Genomic DNA, 22,699 nt, shown 5'->3' with positions numbered 1-22,699 from the left:
CCCAAACGCGCTGCCTCCGTCGCTGCTCCAATCCTAAACGAGTGGCCGCATAATCCTCCGCCCGCAATCCCAACCAACGTAGCCCTTTCCTAAATACGCTTACAAATTGAAAACGGGACAAAAATGACCCATCCGCATTTACCAATAATGGGTCACTCAGCCGACCCCCGGAAAACCTACTCTCCCTAAAAACTCGAAGACATTCCACCCAGCACATAGATGAACCCTGCACTGCAAACAAAACTACCCGTTTTCCCTTACCCAATTGGTCCGTTTTTGACCGACTCAAAACAAACTCCACCCTATCCGAAAATAGGTCAACCTCCTCGTATTTTAAACCCCCCGGTGACCCGACACTAGGACTCACCAATTCCCCCAACCTTAATGCCCCAAAAAACGCTAATGAATAAGCTAATTTGAACAACTTAACTTCATAATTCGACCGGCAGACCGACCCCAACCTATCGCCCAGCCCATGTAACACCTGGAAGGAAACCGGTCTCCTTTTGTCCAGCACTGCATGACCCCTTCTCCATCCCTTCAGTGCTTGTGATACCAGGAAACTCTTCGTGACGTCCGGTCTTGCACAGGCCCGAAAACTAAACGCCAAACCTGCCATGCACCGACCAATTTTAGATACTGACCACCCCATCTCTTTACAATGGCCAATATAAAGCAACACCCCCATCTCATCTTCGCCTTCCTGTAGGCCCACCGACCTGCACCAATCGTTCCAGTGCTGCCATTCCTGACAGTAAGCCGACCACGTGCCCGGTGCAAGGGAAGCCCTGATGAGCTGATCCACTACTCTTCCAGCAGCTCCCAAAGGTGACTCGGGCAATCGACCCCACTCTGATCTGCTCCCGGCGCCACTTCCCTGAAGCGATCCCACTGCCAACGAGACAAAGAATCCGCTATACGGTTAGCAACCCCCGGAACGTGCCGTGCTATCACCCAAGCATTCAAGGCCAAACATTCTAACACTAACCGCTGCAATAACTTAACCACAGGAGGAGATGATGCAGACAATTGATTAATCGCATTAACCACACTCATATTGTCGCAATGGAAACAAATTTTCCTGTTCCGAAACAACTCCCCCCAAATCACCACCGATACCAGAATCGGAAATAACTCCAGCAACGCCAAGTTCCGTACCCAGCCACGTTGATACCATGACTCTGGCCATTTGCCGACACTCCAGTGACCTTGACAATAAGCTCCGTAACCAACGCTCCCGGCCGCGTCAGTAAACAAATCCAAATCAAATGCCACCACCGAGTCCGACATCCACATGGCCCTTCCATTAAATGACTCCAAGAACTCCGCCCACACCTTCAAGTCACCTCGCAACTCCCTCCCCAATCTAATGAAATGATGCGGAGAACTAACCCCGGCCGTCGCCCCCGCCAATCGTCTGCTGAAAATTCGTCCCATTGGGATAACACGACATGCAAAGTTCAACTTGCCTAGCAACGACTGCAATTCCTTCAGCTTGACCTTTTTTAAGAGCGCCGCCCTCCCTACCTCCGCCTTCAGCGACACCAATTTTTCCACCGGCAAGCGACATTCCATCCTCTCAGTGTCTATAGTAATCCCCAGAAAACTAATCACCGACGCCGGCCCTTCAGTTTTTTCGGGAGCCAAAGGAACCCCAAACTCCGCTGCCACCTGCTCCACCGTACTCAGCAACAATGCACAAACCTTACCATCCCCTGGACCGATACACAAAAAATCATCCAGATAATGAATAATCGATCCACAACCAGATACATCCCTAACCACCCATTCCAAAAATGAACTGAACGCTTCGAAATACGCACACGACAGGGAGCACCCCATCGGTAGACAACGATCAACAAAGTACCCCCCATCCCAAATACAACCTAAAAGACAAACACTCGACGGGTGAACCGGCAACAACCTAAAAGCCGCCTCTATATCGGTTTTCGACAAACGTGCCCCTTTTCCAAAGCGCTTCACCCACTGCACAGCCGCGTCAAACGACGTATAAACCACTGAACAAATGTCAGGGTCAATACCATCATTGACCGACACCCCTTTTGGAAATGACAAGTGATGTATGAGGCGAAACTTGTTTGCCTCTTTTTTGGGGACTACCCCTAAAGGCGAGACCACTAAATCCGCAATTGGCGGCGATGAAAAAGGACCCGACATTCTACCCAACAATACCTCCCTTGCCAACTTTTCCCCCACTACATCTGGGTGTTCTCTGGCTGATTTCAAGTTCCCCTTAAAAACCCCGGTAGCCGTAACCTCCGAAGGGATTTTAAACCCTTCCTTAAACCCCTCCTCTAAAAGCACCGCCGCCTGTCTATTTGGGTATCTACGCAGATACCCCCGCATCTTTTCCAGGCGTATTGGAGTCACCCCCTTTTGAATTGGACTCCCTCGGTTTTCCCCTGAAACACTTGCTTGCCCCATGGGTACCTCCGCAAGATGAGCATTCATGCTTAAACTTGCACTTTGCACCAAAGCGACATGATCCTTCATTGAATGCGAAACACAAGCCCTTTTGCAAGGCCGTGTTATTGACCCCTTCTCTTGCTCCCCCCCTATCCCCCCGAAAGGGCTGCCCCAACCGATTAGGCGCCGTAACTTTCAACCAAAGCCCAATATCCTTGTGATCCCACCGGATACTAGGCCGCACCGCCTTCCTCTGCCTAAATTGCTCATCATAACGCAGCCAAGCCTGACCCCCATAAACCCTTTCCGCCTCTGCAATCGCATCCATATAACAAAACAAGGGGGAACAATTCTCCGGCGCTTTTTCACCAATCACACTTGCTAGAATAGCAAATGCCTGTAACCAATTTGAAAACGTCCTTGGTATCAGCCGATACCTCCGGCGTTCCTCCTCCTCCTTCTTTTCATCCTTCCGCGGTCTATCTAAGTTGAACCGTTCTAATGGGAGCAAGGAAAAGATTTCCACATATTCCCCCTTTCAAAATCTTCTCCTTCACCTCCTGCTTCAGATGTGCCCCCAACGGCCCCTCAAAGCAGACATATACCTCCCCCTTAGCTGAGTCACTAACCCGCACTGCCTCCGCCTCCGCTTCCCCGCTAGCTTGTGGGGCTCCCCCACTACTATTACCCGTAGTGCTCTGTCCCGGCGAAACCCACGCGTTCCCTGGTGACGGTCCCGCCCCCTGCCGCACACTAGAAAACCACTCCGCAAAACCAGTAACCAGTTCCACAAGACCCCTACTGCCATCGCCTTGCTGACCTGCACCCGCCCCCCCTTGACTAACTGACAGAGGCAAAAAGGACATTAATGATGACTCACCAGGCTGCCTGGGGGCTGTGAACCCAGCAGCCGCAGCTCCTGTTTCCTGACGTTCTCTCAATCCTCCAGTCGACCCAGGTACATCTTCTGCACCAGCAGGCCCGGTCGCCGCACTCACACCAGCCAAGGATCCCGTAGGTGCCGTGCTGGGTAAAGGCTGCTCACCGCGGTCCAAGCCAGCCGGCTGCTGCTCGCTCCCCGTGGCTCCTCCACCTCTCTCAGCATAGCCCTCACGCTGGGCAGCAGCATGTCCGCCATGCCCCGCCGCGCCTGGTCCCGATGTCACTCCCGCTGCATCCTCCCGCACGGGGAGGCGACCCCCCCCCCCCGCGCCGAGAACTCCGCCATCCAGTTGGATTCCTCCCAGGTCGGGCCTGCCGGGAGGAAGGTGTCTGTCCCGCGGCTCGGCCTGGAGGGTCCCGCATGGGGCTCCTTGACCGGCGCTGAGTTCTGGGGGTAAAGGAAGGGCTAAGGCGCTCCGGAGGCCGCGACCTCCGAGGCCGGGCGCCAAGCGGGGCAGACGTGTGCGCGTCTGCTCCCAACCCCCGTAAGAGGCCTGACACTTGCTCCTGCAACCAGGCCGCTCCTTGTGTACCAGCCACCTCTCTCAGGGAAGCCAGCGCTGCATCAATCTCCGCCATCCTAGGCAGGACAGCTTTTGATCTCCATACAAAATGTCTGACCTGGACTACGTGACCCCCCAATATATAACACCCCACCACCCCGTTAAGCCCCTCCCCCACCTCATCATCCCTAAGCTAACCCCTCCCCTGCTACCCATTTCAATCCACTCGCTCCTTCCAACCCCTGTCAAGGGGGGCCTCCCCCTAGGCTACGCCCCTGTCCGGCCCATTCAAGATGTGTTCTCCATTACCCCTTGTAGAACACACTGCACACCAGCAGCAGCTAGAGAGGCGGGGCTGCAGCACAATCCAAGAGTCAAATAGAGGAGTCACACCCACTCCCAGTGAGTCAGCTTGGAATGGCAGTTGGTGTGGCCCCTGTATTTGAATTTCGAACTCTCTGGGGCTCCTCTTGCTGCATATACACCCAATTTGTTCAGTAATGGAATGAAGAATACACTCCCTCACAGCAATCCTCCTATGGTTACCTGCCGTCTTACAACAGCAGTAACCATGGTGAAGGTGCAGACACGAAGATGTGATAAACAAGAAAAGAACCTGTCCCCGGCACAGGGCATGATGGGAAGGAGGGTGGCAGAACGATGATGCAGCATGTTGCTTTTATGCAGTGAAACGCAATGACATCACAAGGGTCACATTTTTTTAAACTCATTTTAACCTTAATTTATGATGGAATCCATCCAGGAGTCCTTATTCCGAATAAAAGTAACTTATACACCAGATAATACATTTTGACAGTAATGCTTCAGTATGCAGCAAGCCAGCCATTTAATGTGACAGAATGCATTACGGAAATTAAATATCTAGGGATTAAATGGATCTATATATAGTAAGACGGCAAGAAGAGGAGTAGAGGAAAAAACTGGATTTGGCGGAGTAGAGGAAAAAGAAAATGAAAAGGTGTCTTAAATGACGGGCGAGCAATTTACATAATCATTAAAGTACGGTAACCATCCTTATAACAAACAGGCGATTTACAGCTCTTCGGCTACTGTGGAACTACAAGTTGCAGAAAGTCTCAGTAACTACTGGCCGGAATGTGGCCCTTATTCAGATCTGATCGCAGTACAAATTTGTTCTCAAAATGGGCAAAACCATGTGCACTGCAGGTGGGGCAGATGTAACATGTGCAGAGAGTTAGATTTGGGTGAGTTATTTTGTTTCTGTGCAGGGTAAATACTGGCTGCATTATTTTTACACTGCAATTTAGATTTGAGTTTCATCACACCCCCACCCAAATTTAACTCTCTCTCTGCACAGGTAACATCTGCCCCACCTGCAGTGCACATGGTTTTGTCCATCTAAGAAGGATTTTGTCAGAAAGAGTGAACTAGAATAAGGCCCATAGTCACATTTACAGCAGCCATTTTACCAGAGACCTGCACATGCTCCCTAGACTTTGGGACAGCGCTAGGGTTTCCAAGTGACTACTGCTCTGCCAGCGAGACAGGAGGAGACGGGTTGGGATCATTTGGTCTACAGCATGATAGTCGACAGTCATTAGGTCGACATGGGAAAAGGTCGACATGTTTCTAGGTCGGAAGGTCATTAGTTCGACAATGTTTAGGTAGACAGTCAAAAGGTCAACATGGGGTTTTCACAGTTTTATTACCTAAATGTCAACACAGTCGACATGGACACAGTTTCAAGTTCACCGTAGCCCCTCACTTCGCTCGTGATGCTTCGGGCATGGTTCCTCGCTGCGCTCGGCACACTATTATATTCTCCCACCACGCCCTAGTAGATGTTAGGGCATGAAATACCACCTGTCGGCACATGTCGGCTCAAAAAAACAGTGAAACCCCATGTTGACCTTTTGACTGTCGACCTAGACAATGTCGAACTAATGACCTGTCGAACTAACGACCTTTTGGAAATAGAAGGTTTATGAGTCCCTTTCAGTGCGCAAATAGGCAGCCAAAGTGGGTGATCCCTTCAGGTGTCCTCCCACCTGTTTAAAAATGGTACAGAAAAGAAAAATAGTTGGGATAAACCCGCTATAGGTGCCACTAGTGTGAAGAGGAAATTAAGCAGTGTGCCTCCCTTATAGGGAGGTACCGTTCCTCTTCTCAGACAGACAGGCTTTAGATCAGCATGTATCTTTGGAATCCTTGTTGAAGAGGAAAAAAGAACAAGGATTCCAAAGATACATGCTGATCTAAAGCCTGTCTGTCTGGTTAACCCCTGATTGACTGACACGGAGAAGAGGAACGGTACCTCCCTATAAGGGAGGCACACTTCTTAATTTCCTCTTCACACTAGTGGTGCCTATAGCGGGTTTATCCCAACTCTTTTCCTTAATGACCTTTTAACCTAGCACCATGTCGACATTTTCATATGTCGACCTAGATGCATGTCGACCTTTTTCCACGTTGACCTAATGGTGTCGACCTAATGACTGTCGACCATCACGCTGTAGACCAAATGACCGCATCACGAGGAGACCTGGACAGAGACTGCACAGAGACCTCCCCTTGATGCATCCCTGTATGCAAAGGTCGCCATCTCGCACCTTATTATCTATGCACCTAGACAGAAAATAAACGTAGGGAGCTTTGTGCATGACAAGACCTCTACTAGATGCCGGGAACAGTGCAAGGTGCCAGTATTTTGTGTGAGACCTACAATGGATGTAAGTGAGGGGGAAACTGTCTCCAACTGGTCATTCATCAGTAGAGAAGCGGAAATAAAACCCTCTCGCAGGAATCTATATTCATCTAGATCTGTGTCACTGCATTATGCAGATTTTAAATAAACTTCTGAGCACACTTCAGAACTAAACTAAAAACTGCTAATGGCAAATACGCCGAAGGACCTTCTATCTAGCCGGATTTATTTATGTTAGATCCCATGACAAGATAACGCTGTATCAGGGACCGTTATCCAATTACCGCGCTCTCCTGAGTCATTTAGAAATCAGCTATTTAATGCAGACACGGGAACTCGATGCGCCCAATCTGTAAAACTCTTTAAAACATGAGTAGAATAAAATGGGGCAGAGACTCCACATTTGTCGTGTAGCCCATTGCCCCCAGAGTGGGTACCTCTCCTGCAATCCACCCGCTTCCTAGTGAATTGGGCACAATGGGTATATAGATACGATGAATCTGTGGGCAGTCGGGAACGTACAGAGTCTAATGGTGTAATTCTATGGTAATTGCATCAATGTAGCCCCGCCCCTATTCAAATGTATGCAAATGCAGCACTGAAGGGGAGCTTGATCACATGACTAGCCAGCTGTCATTTGCATTGCATTGTTGCGATGGGTGGTGGATGGACCGCCAGTGCTTGTAACATGACACCCACTGCATACACCAAGCGGCAAGGCGAGTGGTCCAGTGTCTTTCTGGGAAGTGGATGATGCTGGCAGATGCCTGTAAACAGAAGCAAAGCAAGGATGCCGTGTGGTGTGAGGTAACTCACAGGACATCAGTGAGACCACCAGACTGCAGTGATGGATGGTATGTGAGAGGTAGGAGCAGGGCCACCAATAAGGGGGTGTTGTGGGTACAACTGTCCTGGGCCATCTTGTTTTTCCCGCGGCAACCCCCCCCCCCCCCACACCCCAACTGCCTCCGCTGCACTGCGCTCAGTGCACTGAACAAAGCAGGTCCCACAGTGCAGGCTTATACAACCCAGGACACTGGTGGCCAATTAAAATGCTGCACTGGCTTTACAGCCAATCAGAGCTCAAGTACCGACAGCCAATCAGAGCGGCCGCCGGTATGCAGGCTCTGATCCTGCGCTCCGGGACCTCCGGGCTGCAGCTCAGTGGAAGAGGAGATGGGGGAGCAGGAGCCGGGTTACGGAAAGTCAAGTGAGGAGGGGTAGGGGGGGCGGATGAAATGAGTCCCGGGCCTCAAAATTCCTGATGGCAGCCCTGGGTAGGAGGAGGGGACCTGCTTCACATCATAGATAGACAATCAATGAGACCATCAGCCCACAGGAGCGGCTAGTACAAAAGTAGAGGAAGGAAGGAGGGAGTGGCATTTACAATACAGGGCATGAGTGATACCACCACCAGGGGAATGGCTGGTGGAAGTAAGGAGCGTCATTGACAACACAGGCGGCAGAGAGACCACCAGGCCACAGAACAGCTGGTCCCGATGTGCACGGGACCACGCAGCGGATTGGATGTCATACACATGTGATTGGGGCCGGTTTCATGGCTTGATCCGACAGAATCGGGCCCAAATCACAGAGTGTATGGGGGCCTTAACTGCTAAAATAGCAAAACTGCAACTACATGCGATCACATTCTGGAGGCCGCCCAGCATGAAAAACCCCTTCTGCACATGCCCCACTCCTGCAATTGCCCCTCCTGCACTTGCAATCTTATTGCGATTGCATTGTATGAATTGCCACGATTGCAGCAATTAGGGTCGACCCTTGTCTGTGAAGGCGGCCATTTTCCCATTCGCAGTGGCTGCGTGAGACGTCAAGCAGCTGCCCCCAAAATGGTAGCGACACAGCTGCGTTGTCTGGGCCACTCCTACAAAACAACGTGTCACCACCCCCACCCTGACACCTGCCTCTGTCACTCACAGTGTGATAGCACTTTGAAAGGTCGCCGGCTCACGCTGCTGCCGCTGTGCACAGATCCAAAAATGACTTTGCAATTTTCTGACTTCTTCTGGATCAGGCCTGCGTCCGGTGAACTGCGACGCATCTCTATTTACTGCTATTTTCTACATTTTTGGCACAATATCGCACAAGTCTTTGAAGTTATGCTGTGCTCAATGGTACCAGATAATCTTTTGTATGTATTAAACTTTGAATGTGAACAATTGGAGGATTCCGCTGCATCTGAAAGGCACAGACACACCGGAATCTGTTCCTTCCCTTTCATCTGAGTGTGAATATGTTCCCTCTGCAGTGAATGACGCTTGGTCAGATGTAATTACAGGCATGAATTGATCTTTACTATAAGCACAGCGTCAGCACAGACTGCCGTGCGGTAGCAGCAGAACAGAGAGAACAGACCAGAAGAACGTAAGCTCCGACGAGCAGGGCCCTCTGCCCTATTGTGCTTTTCTATTGGTGTGGTATAGAAGATCTATGGTACACTGGGCCAGATGTATTAAGCCTGACGAAGAGATAAACTAGAGATAAAGTGAAAGGAGATAACGCATCAGCCAATCAGCTGTGTTTGAAATATGACAAATGGAAGTTGATTGGCTGCTGCGTTATCTCCTTCCACTTTATCTCCAGTTTATCTCTTCGCCAGGCTTAATACATCTGCCCCACTGTCTCGGTAGGCTCACTGCTCGCTGCGCTCAAATGTTGTTAAAACATGAAGGAAAAAACATTTGTTTACTTTTTGTGTTTCGACCGCCTTTTCAACCTGTCGACATAATGAATGTCAATCATATGGTGCCTACCTATTGACTGTATCATCTACTCCAGACAACAGTCTCTCACAAAGTCCTGCACAGCCTGCAACTGGCATCATATTAACAGTCACCCGATATATCTCAGGGTTGCCTACGCTCCCGGAAAGGTGGGCAACCCTCCGGCCCCCGGAGGCCCCTATGCATGTCCCTGGCCGCAGCAGTAACTTACTGCGATTTACTTCTTTTCAGTGGGGGCGGGGCTAAATATGCAAATTACCTCATTTAGCCCCGCATCCACCTCGAAGACCCGCAAATTGCAGGATTGGCCGTTCTGGGGGTGGGGCTTGATGACATCTACATCAGGCCCCGCCCCCCACAGTGCTGCTGACGGTCTCCTCTGCGGAGAGACGACTTTAAGAGTAGGCAACCCTGATATATCTGCAATGCCGACGTAGATATTGTTGGGTGCATTGTGGTTCCCTGGAACCCGGGCACCCGTGCGCACCCACACCCCTTACAGATGTTCCCCTAAATGCACATAACAAATAAATATATTTATCTCAGTAAGATTTCACAATGCATTTTATTTAGGAAGATGAGTTCTATTGAACATGAGATGTTGCTATAGCCAAGCAATCAGATTATATCTTGTATCTCAATCTAGAAGGTGCTGAATAAGTAGATTCTGATTGGTTGCCCATAGCAACATCGCATCTTCAATAGATCTCCCAGTTCTCCCAGTTAGTAAATAAACCAAATGCAGTAGCAGCAGCAGCATACAGTACAGATGGAATACAGTTGTCGCTAGGTCGACACTATGAAGATTGACATACAATATGTTGACAGGGCTTATATTGTGGCACCATGATCTGTATTGTGTTTATGTTGCCAGATAACATGTGATAAATGCAACCTAAGCTTCAAAAAAGGATTATTTTCTATAGATATATTCTTGGTGCAGCTGATGGCGATGTGACACTGATAGGTGCTGACACTGGAAAGGCGTCTGATGCAATTAAAGAGTTAAGCTGCGGTGTGATTGATGAGGGCCGTGGTTACTGGGTTACACGGGTCAGGTAAGATTTCCTCTAATAGCAGACAGCCAGGGCCAGATATAAAAAGACACTGGAACTAGTGCAGGCTTCTTCCAAGTCAAGGGGTCCGCTGGGAATGCGTCAGCAAATGGAAAACAGAGTCAAGAGAAGATGAAATGCGCACTGATTGCTGGGAGACGCTGGATATATTATGCAGAAAAACAATGCCGCACATCTTGCAGAAACAACGCCGCACATCTCGCAGAAACACTGCCGCACGTCTCGCAGAAACAATGGCGCACATCTTGCAGAAACAATGCCGCACATCTTGCAGAAACAATGCCGCACGTCTCGCAGAAACACTGCCGCAAGTCTAGCAGAAACAATGCCGCACGTCTCGCAGAAACAATGCCGCACATCTCGCAGAAACAATGCCGCAAGTCTCGCAGAAACAATGCCGCACGTCTCGCAGAAACACTGCCGCAAGTCTCGCAGAAACAATGCCGCAAGTCTCGCAGAAACAATGCCGCACATCTCGCAGAAACAATGTCGCAAGTCTCGCAGAAACACTGCCGCACATCTCGCAGAAACAATGCCGCACGTCTCGCAGAAACACTGCCGCACATCTCACAGAAACAATGCCGCAAGTCTCGCAGAAACAATGCCGCACATCTCGCAGAAACAATGTCGCAAGTCTCGCAGAAACAATGCCGCACATCTCGCAGAAACAATGCCGCAAGTCTCGCAGAAATAATGCCGCACATATTGCAGAAACAATGCCGCACGTCTCGCAGAAACACTGCCGCACATCTCACAGAAACAATGCCGCAAGTCTCGCAGAAACAATGCCGCACATCTCGCAGAAACAATGTCGCAAGTCTCGCAGAAACAATGCCGCACATCTCGCAGAAACAATGTCGCAAGTCTCGCAGAAACACTGCCGCACATCTCGCAGAAACAATGCCGCACGTCTCGCAGAAACACTGCCGCACATCTCACAGAAACAATGCCGCAAGTCTCGCAGAAACAATGCCGCACATCTCGCAGAAACAATGTCGCAAGTCTCGCAGAAACAATGCCGCACATCTCGCAGAAACAATGCCGCAAGTCTCGCAGAAATAATGCCGCACATATTGCAGAAACAATGCCGCACATATTGCAGAAACTCTCGCAGAAACAATGCCGCACATCTCGCAGAAACAATGCCGCACATCTCGCAGAAACAATGCCGAGAGTCTCGCAGAAATAATGCCGCACCTCTTATAGAAACAATGCCGCACATCTTGCAGAAACTCTTGCAGAAACAATGCCGCACATATTGCAGAAACTCTCGCAGAAACAATGCCGCACATCTCGCAGAAACAATGGCGCACATCTCGCAGAAACAATGCCGCGCATCTCGCCGAAACAATGCCGCGCATCTCGCAGAAACAATGGCGCACATCTCGCAGAAACAATGCCGCGCATCTCGCAGAAACAATGCCGCGCATCTTGCCGAAACAATGCCGCGTATCTCGCAGAAACAATGGCGCACATCTCGCAGAAACAATGGCGCACATCTCGCAGAAACAATGGCGCACATCTCGCAGATTACATACTGTATGAATTCACATAATGAGACGCTCAGCCGACATGTAATGTAGAGAAGACCGAAGATGAGACAGATGTGGGTCAATGGCTCGTCCGACCAAAGGTCGACATCCATTGCGTCGACCGCTAAAGGTCGACATGGCTTAGGTTAACACCTGAAATAGGTCGACATGCATAGGTGTCTAGGGTCACAATCAAAAGGTCGACATGGGGTTTTCACTTTTTTGTCCTGAATGTCGACATAATTGGCGCACTGCGTCCCCTCGCATGGCTCGGGCACACTATTATATTCTCCCTCCTTATATTCTCCCTCCACGCCCTAGTAGATGGTAGAGCATTGAAATACCGCCTGTAAGCACATCTCGGCTGAAAAAAAACAAAAAACAATGTCGACCTTTTGTCTGTCAACCTAGACACTGTCGACCTAATGCTTTTGTCGACCTTCCATCAATGTTCACCTTAAGCATGTCAACCTATTTTAGGTGTCAACCTAAAGTCACATCGACCTTTAGTGGTCGACCCAATGAATGTATACCAATGAGACCTAGGGGGGTATTCTGGTTCACTCCTTCTGGCAAATTTCTTCTTAGATGGACAAAACCATGTGCACTGCAGGTGGGGCAGATGTTACTTGTGCAGAGAGAGTTAGATTTGGGTGGGGTTTTACTTCAAAGTGAGATCTATATTGCAGTGTAAAAATAAAGCTGCCAGTATTTACCCTGCACAGAAACAAAATAACTCACCCAAATCTAATTCTCTCTGCACATTTTACATCTGCCCCTCTGCAGTGCACATAAAGACCAGCTCTTGCCGACAGCTGTCCTTTGCGAAGTGCAGCCGTCCCTGGACGCCCGGGTCTGTGTCACAGGAGTCCCTGTACGCATGCGGGGCTTAGGAATTTTCCTTTTAGTGCAACCCTGCCACAGTCCTAAAATGCCTGTGAGGCTTCCAAGTATTGGATTGGTCCTCCCTGACTCCAGGAAAAGTAGGCAAAGCCCCCAAATGCCACTAGCAGGTGATACTGCAGAACAGGCCGTTGCAGAGGGGTCACGGTGTACTATGATCAGTGTGACTCATTCGTCACAAGCTGGTTACACACCAGAACGATGCAGATCGTGAGTGGGTCGTAAGACGATCGTATGACCTCACAATCTGCATACGATCTGATTCCGATCCGATCGCGACCCGTACCCAGTTGAATGGTCATTTTCAGATCCTTCCTGCTGCAGGTAGGAACTGAGAAACGACCCGCGGGGCCCCGAAATCAGATCGAAATCGGAAATTTACAAACAGTCGGTCAAGATTGTATATAAATCGGGTAATTTGGGCCAAAATCGTTCTGGTGTGTACCCTACATCAGCATCAATAATCCCCTCTTCTGCTCTACTATCAGCGGGCTGTAAATGTGGGGAACGCAGTCACTAGTTCAACAGTAAAAAAGGTTAACAGTCAATAAGTTGACAGTCAAAAGGTCGACACATTAAAAAAAGAGTCAACATACATTGGGTCGATGTGGTCAAAAGGTCGACACAGAAACCGGTTGACAGGTGTTGTTCATGATTTTTTTTTTAAACCAACTTTCGTTTTCCATCCCAGTGGGCATAATGGAGGAACATTATAGTGTACTTAGCGCAGCGAGGCATGAGAGGGGACGTGGTACACATAGAAGGTGTACACGTCGACCTGTGTCAACATACACCCCCAAAAATGTTCCCATGTCGACATTTTTTCTCGTGCCAACCTTTTGACTATGTAGACTTAGTAATGGAGTATGCCTACTCTAGGAAGTACCAAGACTGTGGATTCCAGCCTACAGTGCGAATACTCATCAGCGTGTAATGCGCTATAATTAAATCTACAATATCCGTCAAGCTTTATATGATCAATTAGCAGCTAATCACCATTAACATAAAGCAGTACAAGCTGACCTGGCATCTAGTGTAATTAGTGCGTCCACTCACCGGATCCCCAGGATGCAGAAAGCGGAATTACAGAACATATTTCTCAAATAACTTTATCGGCAACAATGGTGCACAGAACGCTGCAGCCTTGAATCAGCAGGCGCAGGAAACAAGAAGTATACAAGCGTGACGTTTATTGTAAATAATAGCACGTCCTACATACAGTAAACTACTTGTTCCGTCTGAGATACTAGCGCCAGGGTCGGAATCTGTAAAAACTATAATGTTTTATAATATCAGACATCTCCTTCCCAATAATTACCTGCAGCTCTAGTTTTGTACAACTTTTTATGCACTACTGTAACATACAGCGGATCGAGCTTTACGAGCATCATTTATATGGCTGGATTGTAGAAATGCGCACTCTGAAAATGTGATACACATAGTACAACGAACTACAGTAGTTTATGATATTTGCTTATTTTGGATTGAGGGTAAGGCATGTACGTTATGCTGTGAAATTACACATCTCAAGTTTTTAGGTGCCCAAACACTTATCCGACTTGGGACAATTTCACCCGATTCCGACGGATCGGGCTGAGAAATCGTCCCAAATCGGTTGTGTTTGACATCCCATCCGCATTGGCTTGGACCCTACAGATCGAACTTGCTGCAGGTTCAATCTGTCAGATCTGACCCAGCAGCGGCACATCGCCGGTGCTTTTTAACACGTGTTGGTGCGATACGTAGGTGTGTGCCAGTGGTGAAACACACAGCTATGTGAAGGGGGCGGGCAGCGTGGGGTCCGGGCTGCGTGAAGCGTCCGGGGGTTATCGTGCAGTGTCGCGGCAGGGCGGGCAGTCCGTAGTGTCTGGGAAGTGGACACTGCGGACAGCGGCAGCAGCATTTGAAAAATTTCAAAAGAAAGGCGCGAGAGAGAGAGAGATTCGGTCCAACTTGTCCTAATGTATGGGGTCCTTTAGTTTAATAAATGAATTGCCCTATTTACATACGTCTTTTCGTTAACCTCTGCCTGTGTACTGTGTACATACCGTGTTTCCCCGATAATAAGACACTGTCTTATTTTTTTTTTTTTACAAACAAAAAGCACCATAGGGCTTATTTTCGGGGTAGGGCTTATTTCTCATCCCCAGTGCTCCTTAATAACGGTAAGCATGCTCCAGTACTCCTTAATAAACACACCCAGCTCTTCCAGCTCTACTTTGCTGCGCCACAGCTCCGTGCCGGCCGCAGTGCATCATTGGGACCGGGAGTAGAAGCGGCATCAGTAGAAGCCAGTGCTCTATCTACACCATGGAGGTGAGGGGGGTTAGGGGTGGTGACTGGGGGATCAGGGGGGGTAGAATTTATTGTCTGAACGGCAGATATGGAAATGTAACTAGGGCTTATTTTCGGGGTAGGGCTTATTTTGGACCAGTGTCCAAAATCAAGGGTAGGTCTTATTATCGGGGAAACACGGTAGTACTCTTGCTAAAACCTGGATAAACAGAAATGAGAATGTTAATTCCATCACCTTAATATGATCGGTATATAAAGCACAGTACTTTTCATTTTTTTAAAAATCTTTGCGAGTAAAATCTGATATATGATCGGTGTATTTTACCTGTGTGTCACTTACAAATGCATGATGTATGCCTCTAATTGGAGTGCTTTCATTATACGAGTACACATTCATGTAAAGTGACAGAGGCGGCAGTTCGGGGCCCGGTGCTGACACCCTCCGGCCTTCCAGCCCGTGATGCGATGAGGTCTCAGCGATTGGGCACACTGCTGGCTCCTGAAGGTGCAGAACTGCTCCGAGCAACCTAAGCCCACACAGGCTGCAGTTCTGTGAAACCTTTAGGCATGTCCAAGCTATGGCCCTCCAGATGTTGTGAAACTACAAGTCCCATCATGCCTTGCCACAGTTTTGCTATTAGGGAATGCTAAAACTATGGCAATGCATGCTGGGATGTGTAGTTTCACAACAGCTGGAGGGCCACAGTTTGGACACGCCTACTTTAAGACACATATAGGCGGTGCCCTACTCCTCACTAGGTGAAGTACCGCCACTGATCACTAGAGGCCACTCGATGGACCAAAATACTCCTTTGTGGGCTAAAAGATGTCATATACACTTTCATGCATTTTCTGAGCAATTTTACTTAATCACTCAAAAAATTCCTGAAGACACGTGTGTGTGGGTGTGTGTGTGTGTACCACACAGCGATTTAAATGCTCGTCCTTGCCGGTCTGAATCCGTCCGCGATTAATAACGCAGGCTGTTAATCGGTCTGGGCCAGTGTTCTCAACTCCGCAGCGCAGTGTGCTGAGAGAGAATGATCGTTCTGAGCGAAGCAGCAACTCTCAGAGCCGTGCGTAGGGCCCATTACTGTCCACTATGATCTCCGATTGGCCTCACTGTCTGATGCTCCTCCCACTACTCTCCACAAACAGAGGTAGTGTTCATTCTAGCACTCGCCATCTATGAAAACCCATGCAGTTCCTCTTCCCTGCCTGGGGTGTCGCTGTCTGCTGTGGTGTTTCTAGCACAGGTCTGGTTTGCATATCAGTGCTGATATACAGACCACACTGTGCTAGAAGTGCTACAGCAGACAGCGACACCCCCAGGCAGGGAAGAGGAACTGCATGGCTTTTCATAGATGGCGAGTGCTAGAATGAACACTACATAGGTATTATACAGAGGGAGGAAAATGGTAAGAAGGACGATTATTTACCCTCTGTGAGATGACCAGGCCATCTATGTTGACCTGGGCAGTACTAATTACCACATAGACCTGGGGCTAAATAATGTTCTGAAGTTTATTATGAAATATAAGCGGTGACCGGTGATGTGTGGGTGTGTCCAGCACTTTGTGGGCGTGGCCTGGCCATGTGGGTGTACACACCTTTACACTATCAGCCCATGGGCTTCAACCAGGGAGGAGGCCCGAGGCAACATCAACCAGGTGGACCCTTTCACACAGAGGAAGGACAGGTGTTGACCCAGCTGGCTCCGGCAAATTACCGGGTCCTTTTACCTGTCACTTATTAGTCACTTGTGCTGAAGTGTGGCTATCCGTAAACATGGACTGTTACACCCCTTTCAGACATAGGGCCAGATGCACTAATCTTCAAAAGTGATCAAATGGAGAGTGATAAACAGCCAGCCAATCAGCTCCTACCTGACATGTCACAGGCTGTGTTTGAAAAATGTCAGGCGGGAGCTGATTGGTTGGTTGTTTATCACTCTCCATTTTATCACTTTTAAAGCTTAGTGCATCTGGCCCGAAACCTTTCTACCCAGGATTTCTCCGGGTTTTACAGCTTGACCAGATCTCTGCTATGTGTGAACAGCTTTGACCCGGGTCAGATATTCCGGATCCGCAACGATGCTCTGTACCAGGGTTATTCCAGAGACTGACCTGGGTTGACTGTAATGTGAAATACCTGTTTGGAGCATTTCAGGTGACCTCATCTGCAACCACCAGGGCACATTGAGCAATGACTGACACTGAATGACAGGGCAGAGACAGACTCAGTGTAAAACTGTTTCCACTGGGGAAATTCCCAGGTTCAAAGTGTAGTGTGAAAGGCGTTCCCTAGCCGAGATCCAGCCTGAAGCTACGTACAAAGACCCAGAACGGAGCGACACTGAAACCCCGGGACATGTCTGAAATAAGTATTAGCGGGTATTGAAGACTGTGGTTGGTAACTGTTGCTATAGGTGAAGGAGCATTTTTATCTATAAGACTGTGATAACTATTTAAGTGATGGGGAACCTTTAAAACTCCAGCTGTTGTTGAACTACACATCCCAACAAGCTCTGCTACAATTTTGCTATTTGGCCATGCTGAAACGTTTGCAGAGCATGCTGGGATGTGTAGTTCGCTTGAGGAGGGGAGGGAAGGGGGCATCCCCCATAAAACAGCTTGCAGTAAAATCAATGAAAATTAATATCGAAGAAGCAAATTCTAAGCAGTGATTAACTGGAACCAACCATATCATCAAAAGTATATTGATTGCACAAGAAAAAAAGGTACTTGTGTAATATCTGGGCGCTCGAGTTTTTGATTGTATGCCTTAACTTAAGGCATACAATCAGATGTGATCAACCCGATTTTTACATTGGATCCAATGTTAAATGCCCCCCAGACCAGTGTTCCCTCTAAGCTGTGCGCATGTGCGCGCGCACACAACTCGCCGAGCACGCGCACAGACATTAAAACAGAGTGCACAGTAATTTTTAGTAATTTTTTATTTATTTTTTACTATTTGTTTGCATTTTTGGCGATACTTGTATAACAGTATGACTCAACTGCCCTGGCTGTCAGTCAGCCTGTAAGCCTGCCTTGGTTGCCAGGATCTGTCAGGATTGGCTCCCCTGCTCATCTGATCTTTATACCGCTATGTGACGCACAAACATTTTCATTTCTTTCCAAAGTTGCACAACCTATATCTTTTGCTGCACACAGCCTTCATAAAATTAGAGGGAACATTGCCCCAGACCCCATTTTTTATTGTATACCCACACTGTTCATACCCCCACTATCTATGTTGGCACGGAATTGATTTTATATAGTGTGGCGAGCGCAGCGAGCCACCGAGCCCGAAGCGCGGCGAGCACAGCGAGACCCCCTATATAAAATCAACTCCATGCCCGCATGGATAGTGGGGATATGAACAGGGTGGGTATACAATAAAAAATGGGGTCTGGGGGGCATTTAACATTGGATCCAATGTAAAAATCGGGTGGATCGCATCGCATGCATGCGCCCAGATATTACACAAGTACCGAAAAAAAACAAAACAATAATTATAAATCAGGGGACGTAATAAGTTTTTGACCATCTTCCTGTTGGTACCAGTCCATAATGACCCAACTGCAAGAACCACGTCCTGTCTGTCTGTAAAAGTGTTGCACAGCATAATCTATATATTCTACTGCTTCGCGGCCCCAATCATGGTTATTTTTGCTGCACCCTAATCTGTAAACTCTCTTTTTTACCTCATTACTAAAATGCTCCACCATACAGCGCGACAGATCAGACATGAGAAGTGTGACAGTTACAGGCAGTGTTTTGCAGAGACAGTAGGGTACTAGCTGAGGATTTGGGAACCAACCGCTTTGCACTGCATAGTCGTATAATAAACAGAGATAGATAGATAGATAGATAGATAGATAGATAGATAGATAGATAGATAGATGCAGGATGTACGTCTGACTTGTTTAGTAAGCATCCTATATGCATGCACAGATTGGCTGGATGTTTCCTTGTTTCCTAAAGAACTGCAAATCCCCCCCACCCAGAAATCGCCACAATGCAACATGTACAGATAAACTACACATTGCCATCGATGTTCCTACTAGTTGCATTATACATTTTACGTAATTGCACATTTGAAAAGGTTTCTGGAGTGTGGATAAGCAGGCCAAATACTGTACATATATGAGTTTCCATAACCCAATAATGAAATGGGGGAACGTGATAACGTCTTATTGTAGGATAATAATAATAATAATAATAATAAAAAAAAAAACAGGGCAAATCTCATAACAATTTGCAGTATATCACTCTTGGTGCATGCACTGGGCTTGCAGAAGTGCTGCACAGGTAACAGCAGGGCTGTGCTGGTTCCATGCACTTGTTACTTGTTTGGGCACATAGATGTGATGCATGAGCGGGTACTACCTGGGTACCCTGCTTACCTGTGGATGTGGTCTCCATGGCAACGGCTGGATGCCCTGCCTGCTGCTGAGCCCTGATGCTCCCTGTCTGGTGCCCTGGGCTCCGGGCGCCTCCTGCTGCTGAGTTCCCCTCCTCCTGTGCCCACACCGGGCGCCTGTCCCCAGCTTGCAGATCCCCGGGATTAGCAGCAGCAGCCATTGGGCTGTGTGTGTGTAGCAGGAGCTGGGAGCAGGGAGGCTGCTGCAGTGTCTCCGGGAGGAAGATGCCACAGCCACTGGAGTGTGTTACGCAGGTGGAAATGGCTTGTGTGTAGTTCCCACTCCTTCCACCTCCCCGTCACTGACCAATCCCGCGGATGTACTTAGCATAGAGAGCTGCCGCCCTGCTGGAACCCTTCCGGCGCTGCTGCTGCTGCACACTTGGCTGGCGATGGGTGATAGCTGCCTGCAGGGGTGGTAGTTGCTGCCCCTCATCAGCTGGGAATGCATTGGGGGGTTTGCTGCATTAGTGCATCATCAGTCTGCATTGAGACCATCATCAGAAGGGTTCGGGATATTGTGTTGACAGTCACCATGTCGACATTCATAGTGAAAATGCAGACAGATACCTTGAAATTCAGCAAGTTGACACTGGGGAAATGTCAGCATGCTCGAACTGTCGGATCCGATATGATTTCCCGGCGGTCGGGATCCCGGCGGTCGGAATCCCGACACTGGAATCCCGACCGCCGAAATCCCGACAAGGGGGGGACATGGATCGCCCCCCCTTGCGGGCTCGCTGCGCTCGCCACGCAGCGGGCCCGGTGCCTCGCTACGCTCGGCACGCTATTTTATTTTCCCTCTATGGGTGTCGTGGACACCCACGGAGGGAGAAAGTTTCGGGATTTCGGCGGTCGGGATTCCAGTGTCGGGATTCCGACCGCCGGGATCCCGACCGCCGGGAAATTAACCGCATCCCGAACTTGTCGACCTGCGACGTAACAGGGCAGCAGCAGTAGTACGTCCTACGCTGGCCCCTCCCCCGAGCATGGTGTTAAGGTGCGCGTATGCAGCATCCATAGGAGGAGCAATGGCGCAACTGGACATGGGGACGTTCAGAAGACTAATCAGAAGCAAGGGTGGAGTGGGAGGGGGGGTAGGGGAGATGCGGGGACTGCCGCAGAGCCCAGGAGGTGACAGAGACCACCCACACCACATCACAGGTATGGTGGGGGGGCCTCCATCACCGTAGTACATATGCGCTGCCATCATGGCAAGGGGCGGCGATGTATGTTAATACATCCCGCCCTTAGTGTCCTGCAAGTGTCACATAACTACAAAGTGACAAAGGTGGTTATTCTGGTCTGTTCTCAAGGACCGTATGTTCGCACGGGGACCGATGTTTTGCTTCTGCGCATGCACAGCCGCATTTCTGCGCATGTATACGCCGGGTGCGTGCAGCCACTGGTGCTGGGTGCACGCACTAAGGCTGAAGCCGTGGGGTGGCGGTGGATAGTCACGCAGATGGGAACGACCAGCGTTACCATGGAAATCGCCCAGTAACGTTGCCGCCGTTACACACTATGCAATGTGGACCCAGCGCAATATATCATCAGCAATAGTACCTGGCAGCAACGTAGCGTGGGCGAGGGCCTTGTTGCATCCCTGTGGCTTGGCCCTTGTCTGCAATGTCCTCTGTCGTCTTGCATGCACAGACAATGGAGGATGACGCAGGGGCGTGCATCGTAAGCAACAAAGTGCGTACATACTGGATAATAGGACGTTTTTAGCCAGCAGCTCAGAGAGCCGATAGCCATGCCCCCAAAATCCGCATGCACGAGGGGTCCCTCTTCCAGGCTGGACAATGTTGGGAAATATGCCTTTAGTATGTGCGCAGAAGGACTCCCGGGTCCTAAACAGTGGCGGCTCCAGGGTAGGGGCTGCAGCGCAGTTCAAAATTCGGTACTTGTGTTTCCCACAGTGTTCCCGCAGTCAGCGTCATGTTCCCGCAGCCAGCATTGTCAGCTTGTGTCTGCAACTGTGTGTACGTTTGTGGCTAACCGGAGCTTGCGCACTTAGCGTAGTCAGTCAGCGTTACTCAGTTAGTGTAGTCAGTCAGTATTATGCACTTAGCGAGTCAGTCAGTGTTACGCAGTTAGTGTAGTCAGTCAGCGTTATGCAGTTAGCGTAGTCAGTCAGTGTTACGCAGTTAGTGTAGTCAGTCAGCGTTACGCAGTTAGCGTAGTCAGTCAGCGTTACGCAGTTAGCGCAGTCAGTCAGCGTTACGCAGTTAGCGTAGTCAGTCAGCGTTACGCAGTTAGCGTAGTCAGTCAGCGTTACGCAGTTAGCGTAGTCAGTCAGCGTTACGCAGTTAGTGTAGTCAGTCAGCGTTACGCAGTTAGCGTAGTCAGTCAGTGTTACGCAGTTAGCGCAGTCAGTCAGCGTTACGCAGTTAGTGCAGTCAGTCAGTGTTACGCAGTTAGTGTAGTCAGTCAGCGTTACGCAGTTAGTGTAGTCAGTCAGCGTTACGCAGTTAGCGCAGTCAGTCAGCGTTACGCAGTTAGCGTAGTCAGTCAGTGTTACGCAGTTAGTGTAGTCAGTCAGCGTTACGCAGTTAGTGTAGTCAGTCAGCGTTACGCAGTTAGTGTAGTCAGTCAGTGTTACGCAGTTAGCGCAGTCAGTCAGCGTTACGCAGTTAGCGTAGTCAGTCAGTGTTACGCAGTTAGCGTAGTCAGTCAGCGTTACGCAGTTAGCGTAGTCAGTCAGCGTTACGCAGTTAGTGTAGTCAGTCAGCGTTACGCAGTTAGCGTAGTCAGTCAGTGTTACGCAGTTAGCGTAGTCAGTCAGCGTTACGCAGTTAGCGCAGTCAGTCAGTGTTACGCAGTTAGCGCAGTCAGTCAGCGTTACGCAGTTAGTGCAGTCAGTCAGTGTTACGCAGTTAGCGCAGTCAGTCAGCGTTACGCAGTTAGTGCAGTCAGTCAGTGTTACGCAGTTAGCGCAGTCAGTCAGCGTTGTGTCACTGCTTATTGCATTGTGTGGGAACCATTGACCATTTTTAACCTTAATGTGAAGGAATCTATGTGGCGCTGCCACAACCCCCACTATCTACGTCCTCCCGACCTGTTCATACCCCCACTTTCCACATCAGCGTGGAGTTGATACTATAAAGTGTGTTGAGCGCAGGGAGGCGAGTGGAAAACGAGCCTGAAGCGTGGCGAGCGA

The 22,699-nt window shown here is 49.3% G+C and overlaps 1 protein-coding gene across 1 annotated transcript in view; it reads right to left on the bottom strand.

Moving 5' to 3' along the window:
* Positions 1–19,873, bottom strand: part of RTN1 (reticulon 1) — a 162,270-nt gene extending 142,397 nt beyond the window's left edge. Inside the window, exon 1 of the mRNA XM_083167273.1 lies at positions 19,520–19,873. Coding sequence (XP_083023399.1) covers positions 19,520–19,697 — 178 coding nt within the window. The 5' untranslated portion in view covers positions 19,698–19,873. The remainder of the gene's footprint in view (positions 1–19,519) is intronic.
* Between the last annotated feature and the right edge of the window lie 2,826 nt (positions 19,874–22,699).

The sequence above is a fragment of the Crinia signifera genome, chromosome 12 (genome assembly GCF_055691185.1).
Source record: "Crinia signifera chromosome 12, ASM5569118v1, whole genome shotgun sequence".
In the NCBI taxonomy this organism is placed as follows: domain Eukaryota; kingdom Metazoa; phylum Chordata; class Amphibia; order Anura; family Myobatrachidae; genus Crinia; species Crinia signifera.
The sequence above is the reverse complement of the archived record's forward strand: the minus strand, read 5'-3'. Positions and strand labels throughout refer to the sequence as shown.